Source organism: Leptodactylus fuscus, chromosome 9 (genome assembly GCF_031893055.1).
Source record: "Leptodactylus fuscus isolate aLepFus1 chromosome 9, aLepFus1.hap2, whole genome shotgun sequence".
NCBI lineage: Eukaryota > Metazoa > Chordata > Amphibia > Anura > Leptodactylidae > Leptodactylus > Leptodactylus fuscus.
In genome coordinates, this window is record NC_134273.1 from 26,676,641 (window position 1) to 26,686,617 (window position 9,977).

The following is a 9,977-nucleotide window of genomic DNA, read 5'->3' on the forward strand; positions in this document are numbered from 1 at the left end:
TTTACATAAGCTACTAGTATAGATAGGATCCTTGAGTTTGGACAACCCTCCTTCAGTACCGTAAAGGATCCATAAATAAGATGTATAAATGATCGGTATTCATCAAAATGGTCAGATTGTGTTTCAGGCCATGTGGCAGTCAGTTTTCCATTGTCAGCCCTTGCATATATTCTTATTTTGTAGTGATGTAATATCAAGTCATGATATCAGTCGGGCCGATATGTATCGCTGGAAGGTTTCTGCCTATTCCCCATGCAGCTCCACTTGCAGCTCAGGTAATACTGAATTGTTCCTTTACTAAGTATTTATATTTAAGGGTTTCTGCAGAATTACATACATACAGGTATAAAACTGAAGCTTAAGATGTGTATGGATAGAGTTTACTTCAGTACTTCTTGTGTATAGACAAATAATATGCACATAGAGTAACATAAACTGTATTAGAAATATGGAGCACATCATGATCTATGTTGGTCATATACAGTATATAGTATAGTATGTATATATGATAATATATACTATATTGAGCATTGTTGGATAGTACTGAAAAATATATAATTTACACCCTGCTTTTTTTGTATTGCTTAAACTTCTTTGTTGATGTTTTTTGCAGGTCTCAGTTCTACATATGCTTTATGTATCCGCTATGATGGGAGGGAAGTAGACGAGTCACACTGTGATCCATTGACAAGGCCAGAACCAACTCAGGAATTCTGCACAGGGAGAGAGTGTATGCCAAGGTAAGGGAGAAGGGCACAGTGTACTCTACCATTCCATTTAGGTAAAAGCAGGGCTATGTGTCAAAAATGAGTCACTTCATTTTTGCTCAGAAAAATAATAGTCTAACTACAACCATAACAATATATGGGACTTTGGAAGATCCTGATGGTGGATGGAAAATTCCCAAGGGTAACATCTTGTCATTCAGCATTGGCCTGCCTCCTATTATCTTAAGTGATATTTTACATTTTGTGACAATGACCCAAAGTCGCTCATTTTTTAACCTGCCTTGCATAGCCCAGAAGGCTTTAGTCTTAGGTACATTGATTTCTTACATTGTCCAGGCAGCTCATATGAAGATAGCCAAATCATGGAAACTTTCAGCGATCGATACTAAGCTGATCAAACACAAACGTAGTTGGATGATTGGATTTTCAAAATGCTGAGTAGGCAAAAGAACAAAAATGTGGTGTATACAGCCCCATGGATTGTATCCGCGCCGTGCAAAAGCTTTAGAAAAAAGCTACAAATTTAAAATAGAAGTGTAAGAGTTTGTTTTTGTCAAATAACAATATTAAGCAAATGCACAAAAAAGAAATCTAAATCCAATCACTATTTGGTGTGACCTTTGCTCTTTGGAGGAGGAGTCCTGGAAGTGATGATATGGCCCCCTCCGGGCCCTGATCTCAACATCATCCAGTCTGTCTGGGATTACAGAAGGATTGGAGCAAGCCTACATTCACAGAAGATCTGTGCTTAGTTCTCCAAGATGGCGGGAACAACCTCCCTGTCAAGTTCCTTCAAAAACTGTCTGCAAGTGTATCAAGAAGAATTGATCAAAGGCAAAGGACAAAGGTCACACCAAATATTGATGGGTTTTAGATTTCTTATTTCTTCATTCATTTCATTTGCTAAGTGGACACAAATAAACCAATAACACTTCTATTTTTGAAGGGTTTAGGTGTCCCTGTCAGCCTTTGCTTACATCACTTTCGTCTCCTATATTTTGTTTCATGTTCTTCTTTCTGATCTTCCTCCTGGTTCCATGATCTACTGATTTTATTTCTAACTGCAGCAGTTCTAGATGTTCTTGCCTTACATTCTTATCTCTTTTTTTGATCCTCGGAGATGGGAGTCAAGTGGTTGGAGTGAATGCTCAAGAACCTGTGGTCAAGGAGTCCAAGTGCGCTCAGTTCGATGCTGGAAGATGCTTGCACCAGGTCTAGATAGCTCTGTATATGATGAGCAATGTGATGGCGCCCAGCTACCAAGACCACCACAGAAGAAAGTATGTAAGAATAAGCCGTGTGGGCCTCAGTGGGAGTTCTCAGACTGGTCCGAGGTATGTTTCAAAGGAACAGTTTTTATGTATTTAGTAAAACCAGATTTTGAGATATAGAATTTTTCATTTTCTGATTGTATATTTTTTATTGTATTTTCTGTACATGATATTAGGGGCGGCCATCTTGCCTGAACTTTTCCTAAGCTCTGTTAACAGCGTTTAGTGATATGCTTTATATGTTCCAGAGCTAAAGCCTCCATAATATTTCTGTCCCTTTGTTTTCAGTGTTCTGCTCCCTGTGGAACTGAAGGATTATTGAAGAGGGAAGTCAAGTGCTCGGCCGACTCCAGTCTGTGTGATGAAAGTATTAAGCCTCCAGATGAGAAGCCCTGCCTGGGCCCACCCTGTGACCACCACTGGACAACCACTGAATGGGGGACAGTAAGTGTTATGCCATTACTGGTTAGTCTAAATACATTTCTGAACAACTTGCTGAGGGTGAGGGCGCCGATCAGATGATGGATGTCATTCAGACCTGGTGTTAGATCCTCTTTAAACTGATTGGCTAAACAGATGATTAAAGCCTGATGTAAATGGCCCCTAATGTATGAGGCAGATGGCTAAATATAATCTTAGGCCCTATTCACTTCTGCGTTCGAGTTTCCATTCAGGGAGTCCACTTGGGGACCCCTGAACGCAAACCTATACGCATTAAAAAACGGTTACCTGGGAAAGCCGTGGATCCCATACACTATAATGGGGCCCATGTGGTTTCCGCTTGGTTTCCACATGAAAAATGCGGAGAGAAAAGTCCTGCAAGCAGCACTTTTCCCTCCGCATGTTTAGTGCGGAAACCAAGTGGAAACAACACGGGCCCCATTATAGTCTATGGGGTCCGCGGTTTTCCTGAAGCTAACTGCTTTTTAATGTGTATACATTTCCATTCGGGCAGTCTCCAATCAGACTCCCTAATGGAAACCCTAATGCAGATGTGAACCGGACCTTAAGCTGAAGCCACACATTGCGAAAACACAGCAAACATGGTGGAAACTCTGCAGCAAAAAACGTTGTGTTTTACAGTAACTTCAAAGTGAATCGGATTCTGGCTAATCCCATACATACATTGCAGAAAAAAATCCACGGTGGAAAAGCTCAAAAACGCCCGGGTCATGCCAATTATACCTTCATAAACGCTGGCATTTTCTGTTTAGGTACTGACAGTATGTCACCAGCATTCAGGGACTCCTATCAGCATACATATCTATGATACTAGAAGTCTCAGTCCCAGCATGAAGTTGAGGCCAGTAAATTTGGACATCACGGGTGAAACTTGGTGGTGTGAATCTATCCTTAATACTTTCCTCCAGGAAACCTCATTCCGTTATTTCCCTGGAGAACGAATTACAGCTCTACTATAAAGACCCCCTTTATTCTCTCCAAAATAAATGTATTTCTCATGTAAAGATTTAAGACCATGCGTACAAAATACTATCCAGGTGGTGCAATATACTTACATAAGCTTAATCTCTCTCCTACTAGCACCTGCTAGGGATGTACGGGAAGCAGATTTTGGGTCAGTGGCTCACATCTGGTGGTTTTTCTCAGCTACGCAAACATTTGGGGAAGGGATCAGATCTCTAACTACACATATCTGCTCTAAATCTATCCCCGTTTTATTCGGATATGTGCTGCAATGCTTCAAACCTGCCTTGTCCATGTTACTTTTTATATATTTAAAATTTTTATTTACGTTTTTGACATTTTTTATGACGAGGTAACAAATTGCAAAAGACAATACAAAAATAATGGGAAATAAAAGCTTTAGATATCTTTAAGGATGATTTCAGGTCTGGATTAACAGTCTATATAATCAGCTGCATTTACCACATGCGCCATGACATGCTAATTTCGATTCAGTCAGATTGGGTTGGGAACAGTAAGGCCTAATATACACGACTGAGTGTGCAAGCCGATGGTCTGATGAACATAAAGCAGATCTTGCCCTGCTCTGTGTCATCAGAACAGATTGGATCAGAAGTCCCCATGGAGGTGAATATATCACAGAATACACTCTAAGGGTGCATTCACACTGAGTAAACGCTAGCTTATTTTGTAAAGTAAAATTACACTTGTAAATTTTGCTATCCCATTGACTTCAATGACATTTTACAGGCGTATTTTTACAGGCGTATTTTTTACAGGCGTATTTTTTACAGGCGTATTTTTACACTTGTAAAAAAATATCATTGAAGTCAATGGGATAGCAAAATTTACAAGTGTAATTTTACTCTACAAAATAAGCTAGCGTTTACTCAGTGTGAATGCACCCTTAAAGGGTGAATTCACACTGAGTAAACGCTAGCTTATTCTGAACGTAAAACACGTTCAGAATAAGCGGCGTCTAAAGCAGCTCCATTCATTTCTATGGGAGCGGGGATACGAGCGCTCCCCATAGAAATGAATGGGCTGCTTCTTTCACTCCGTGCAGTCCCATTGAAGTGAATGGGAAGTGCCGGCGTGTACGCTCCGGCATGAGCAGAGCTTGCCGTATACACCGGCACTCCCCATTCACTTCAATGGGACTGCACGGAGTGAAAGAAGCAGCCCATTCATTTCTATGGGGAGCGCTCGTATCCCCGCTCCCATAGAAATGAATGGAGCTGCTTTAGACGCCGCTTATTCTGAACGTGTTTTACGTTCAGAATAAGCTAGCGTTTACTCAGTGTGAATGCACCCTAAGGGTGCATTCACACTACGGATACGCTGACTGATTCTGAAAGTTAAAACACGGTCAGAATCAGCGCATATAAAGCAGATCCCATTCATTTCAATGGGAGCCGGCATACGAGCGCTCCCCATTGACATGAATGGGCTGTTTTTTTCTCTAGGAGCACTCCCATTGAAGTGAATGGGAAACGCTCGTGTGTACGGCTCGTCGTGTGAAGGGGCCCGGCGCTCGGCTCATTCCGAGCCGTACACGCGAGCGCTTCCCATTCACTTCAATGGGGAGCGCTCGTAGAGAAAAAAGCAGCCCATTCATTTCAATGGGGAGTGCTCGTATGCCGGCTCCCATTGAAATTAATGGGATCTGCTTTATACGCGCTGATTCTGAACGTGTTTTAACGTTCAGAATCAGTAAGCGTATCCGTAGTGTGAATGCACCCAAATAATACCTGGATGTCACTGCCTCAGAATTGCCAGATATTCCCTCTTCTAGGAGAAATCGGGAGAACTGCTTCCACCATCTTGCATTGGCAAGTGATTGACCAAAAACCCTGTATCACCCCGTACCCAGGCAACAATCCTGGTTGTTGAAAGCTCAGGCTGTATATAAAGGTGAATGTATTTTTATACACATTTCTGATGTCTTATACAGTGCAGTAAGACCTGCGGATCTGGACACCAGCTAAGAGAAGTAAAATGCTATCAAGGAGAAGAATTGAGCCAGGAATGTGATCAGTCTACTAAACCAGAAAGTAAACAGGTCTGCAATGTTAATCCGTGTCCCACAGAGGCCCCAGGTAAGAGGACGCATGCTATAGCTCTGATTGTTAGGCCGGGACAAAAAACGCAGCGTTTTACAGTCCCTCAAAGTGGATGGGATTTTAGCACACACACGTTTACACACTGCGGAAAAATATGTGCTGCGATTTCCAAAACTGTTGCGGATTTGGAAATCACAGCAAGTTGAATATACCTACGGAAACGCTGGTGGTTTCCCTATAGGTATAATGGAAGCAGAAAATCCAAAGTGAAAACCTCTGCGATGCGTTCCTGCCGCGGTGGTTTTTCCTGCAGCGCTTTTTTGCAGCGGCCCACTACGTGAATGATACGTGAGTGTATGAACAATTTTCAGAATTTTTATAGAATTGAACTGGGCTGAAAAGTGTCACGGGGCGAGAAGACTGGTGTATAAGCAGACCCCAGCCTCATAACATATTGGAGAAGTATGGCACTATGTTCTGTATAAAAACTATTACGGTAGTTCCTCCATTATACGGAATTGTGTAGAGACCTCTGATAGGAATACTTGTTGAGAAGTTCTCAGTTGCAAAGTTTCGCAAGAGAGTACATGCTGTAAGATTGAATTTGGCAGGAGAGCAAAGAGAATAAGATCGAGACGTTTTTACATTAGAACTTTCTATTGACTTTTCAATTTCTTGAAGTGTTGTAGGTTAGAATGGATATAGATAAAGTGTGACCAAACATTGCAGAAATCTCTAGTACATTGTGTGCAATGAGGAGTAACACTATATCTAACCGTTACATAAGTTTTTTAGCCGATTTTCCCTCTGCATGGTTTTGTTTGTTGTTTCCTGTCTACTCTGAGCTGGTGGGCAGAGACCAGGTGCCATAGACTGCACACAGAAAGTATAGACAGATCTGCTCTTTAACTATCTAGTTCACTCAGAAACAGCCCCAAGAACATGCAGGACATATAGAGAGAGGGACTGACATGCAGTGATATGAATAAAGCACTTTAGTTGTGATAGAAAGCTCCTATTCAGCATCAGCATCAGTTTACATCTGTAATTTTCTCTCTATTCCTGCTCACTCCCCCACTCTCCATAGACTTCTATAGACATCAATGTGACTTACAGTCTGTCTTGAGATATATCAGGGATTTTCAGAATGAAAGACATTTTAACAGAGGGAGGGGGAACAGGGAAACGGCCTGATAAGAGTAGAATGAGGCCTTTTCCTCGATTGCGATATATTACAAAGTATGGCCATCTTAAGACATCTCTATTTCTGCTGTGTGTAAATAATATAGTGTGATCATAATACAATCTAGTTTCAGTGTCAAAGTTTATTGCGTCCACTTTTGCTATGAATTTATGAGTAAGAAGGAAATATTTATATGGTTTGGCGTTGCCCTTGCCCAATCCACTTGAATACATCTGGGCGGCAATACCATATATACAGCCTATGAGAAGGTGTGGCAATGGTGGAAGAAGCAGACATTTTTTTTTAATATCATACAACTCATCCAAGTGGATAGAACCCTGGTCGGAGCCTGATGTGAGCCGTGTATGACGATACACCCACACAGAATTGGAAGGGATACAATACAAGCAAACATATTTGATTGCTTTACGCCACACGCGCCTGGAGAGGAAAGTAAACAGTTTGTACACCATAATGTGTGTAGACAACATCTAAACATACTGACATGACAGATCCCAGAGGAGATAAAACATGTGCATCAATTTCACGGTTGTATTCTCAGCAAACATGTCTTCAGGCACACTTTTTATCCATCCTTGTGCTTCATGTGTATCATCCAGAATACGTATTGTAGTCTTGTTTGCCTGCGGTTCTTTTCCATGCAGCCATCTTCTGGCTCATCACAGTCTCCATTCAGTCAAGAAATCTTTTCCACCTTGCTTGTACTATTAAAGAAAAGTGGTAGACATCATGTCCACAGGCGAAGCGCGGAGCCTGGTGTATATAGCTGAGTATGAAGGTTACAGTATATGGTAGTACATGGCTAGAACATGAGGCCTTACACAGTTGTATAGGCAGGAGTGGGTACAGACAGCAGGGACCCCAACATGTTACAGAGACCACCCTTATATAACAAAGCCTTCAGCTATGAAGTTCCTTATCTCACTCCCTTATGTGTGTATAGTAAGGTTGGGTTAAAGTTCTCTATCCAAAGGATTACTGGGACCACAACAGTGACAAGAATGGGGGTCCTGTGCCCCCTGTTCAAATGGGGCAGTGGCTGAGTATATAGATAGATAGATAGATAGATAGATAGATAGATAGATAGATAGATAGATAGATAGATAGATATGCTTCTGCTCCATTCATCTCTGTGGGAATGTAGAAGAGGAGCCAAGTACAATGCTCAGCTATCTCCAGCAACCCCATAAAGTGCAATCTCAGTCGCCATCCCATCCAAACAAGAGGGCACATACCCTCATTCTCATAATTGGTGGAGGTCCCAGTAGTCAGACCCTCAAAGATCAGACACTTTTCATATATACTGTGGATAGATGGTAAGAATAAAGAGAACCTGTCAAGTCCGTTTGGGCCATTAAACCACCAACAGGTCCCTAAGGTTTAGCCTTATCCTGTCTTTTGCTGCATTAAAAAAACACAAAAAATCCCTGTATACTTACCTAGAGATGAGAACCATGCGTTTAACCATCTCTTGTACACAGATGTTCACTGAAGGCAGGGAAGTACACCTTGCCTTTACAGCACATGCACCCATGGTTTAACGCATGCGCATTGAGGCCAAGGTGTAGTACTCTGCCTTCAATAAACAATCACACAGGTGCTGAGCGTACCAGAAGCCGGGTATGAATACATTTTTCCTTATATACGTCCATGGTGAGAATTAGAGGGTCCCTGTAATAGTCAGTATTATAATATAAGCAATCCAGATCACATAGAAGTATAACTGTAATTTGTCACAAGGGAGAATGATAGTTATTCATGGTCATAGTTGCTAAGTCTGCCTGCCCATACTGTTACTAGGTATCCTAAGCCATAAGAGGACGGACCAGCAGTCAGATCTGAGTCCATGATGTCACTGTGTATAATCCCAGCCTGATATATCCCTTCCCCGCTGATCTCTAGTGTCTGATCTTCCCTGTAGTTCAACGCCTTGAATCGCTGCCAGCCTTCGCCTCCACATCCTAACCTATCGCTTTGTCTAATGATCTGAATTTTCCCACACTCTGAAAGTCACCCAGAATGTTGTTTCTGTAATGTAATGTATACATGAGACAGCCATGATATACCTGTTACTAACCAGCCACAGTATGTACACCTTACTAGACAAGGTTACTAAAGGTATACTGTGTCTAAAACTAATTTTACTGAGTTTATTTGGTGAATGAAATATCTACTCTTATGTAACATCCGTGAACAAATGAATGAAGCTGGAATCCTAAGGCCAGGTTCACACGATGTATTTTGGCATGTAATGTGGCACGTAGACGGCGCGGGAGCTTTTGCGGGACGTATACACTCCCATTGTTTTCAATGAGAGCCGGTACCATATACGCGGCGCTATTTTGCGGCCGCCACAAAATAACGCCGCATATACGGTACCGGCTCCCATAGACTATAGTGCTGGTCGCGATTTCTCTGCAGGAAACATGCAGACAGGAAAGTACTTCACAATCTACTTTCCGTGTCCGCATGACTCGTGCGGAGATCTTGCGGCAAGCACACGGATCCCATTATAGTCTATGGGGTCCATGTGCTTTCACTGCACACTGCTTGCAAATGCCTTCGGTAGTCTGTTCAGGAAGTGGGTCCCCATGCGAACTCCCCCGAATGGATTACTAAATGCAAATTTGAACCAAGGGTAATCGCTGAGTGTGACGCCATTGGTACAGGGAAGAGGCTGCAGCGCTTGCAGCCAGGGTATGGAGATTGGCAGTGGAAGGGGGTACCTGTAGCTCAGGAATGGTGGGGTCTGGCAGCTCAGAAGGACTTAGTTTGTGATTTTATATCACTAAGCTTTTTGCACACAATCCCTTTGACGTCTGTTTGTAATAACTTTGAGATCCTCCATGTTTTTCCAGATGAAAACTGTGAAGATAAGGCGACTGCTAACTGTTCCCTGGTGCTAAAGGTGAAGCTTTGCTCACACTGGTATTACCGGAAGGCCTGCTGCCGAGCCTGCGGAGGGAAAGCCTCCTGACCGGGGTTTCTTGCCGTGTTAGTCCCTTCCATTTGTGAATTCTGTACATTATGGATAATTCCAGGTGCTTCTATTACAATAATCCTGCTGCCATACTTTCCCGGTGCATTAGATGGTAGTACAAGGTCTGTTTGACAGAAGTTATTTTTTTACCTCCTCTTTTTCACAGAATTTTATGGCGTGCAGTCATCATCCTGCTGTTATGTGAATATGCCTCTATTGCACTAGATCTTCCATATCTGTATATCTTCACCTCTCTGTGTGCTGGAGCTCAGGAATTACATAGGTTACACCCTGACGGAGTTATGT

At 42.3% G+C, this 9,977-nt stretch overlaps 1 protein-coding gene across 1 annotated transcript in view; it reads left to right on the forward strand.

Annotated features, from left to right (window-relative positions):
* Positions 1–9,696, forward strand: part of LOC142218913 (ADAMTS-like protein 2) — a 33,893-nt gene extending 24,197 nt beyond the window's left edge. Inside the window, exons 11-16 of the mRNA XM_075287905.1 lie at positions 184–275; positions 614–740; positions 1,849–2,062; positions 2,288–2,443; positions 5,379–5,523; positions 9,550–9,696. Coding sequence (XP_075144006.1) covers positions 184–275; positions 614–740; positions 1,849–2,062; positions 2,288–2,443; positions 5,379–5,523; positions 9,550–9,668 — 853 coding nt within the window. The 3' untranslated portion in view covers positions 9,669–9,696. The remainder of the gene's footprint in view (positions 1–183; positions 276–613; positions 741–1,848; positions 2,063–2,287; positions 2,444–5,378; positions 5,524–9,549) is intronic.
* Positions 9,697–9,977: the final 281 nt, after the last annotated feature.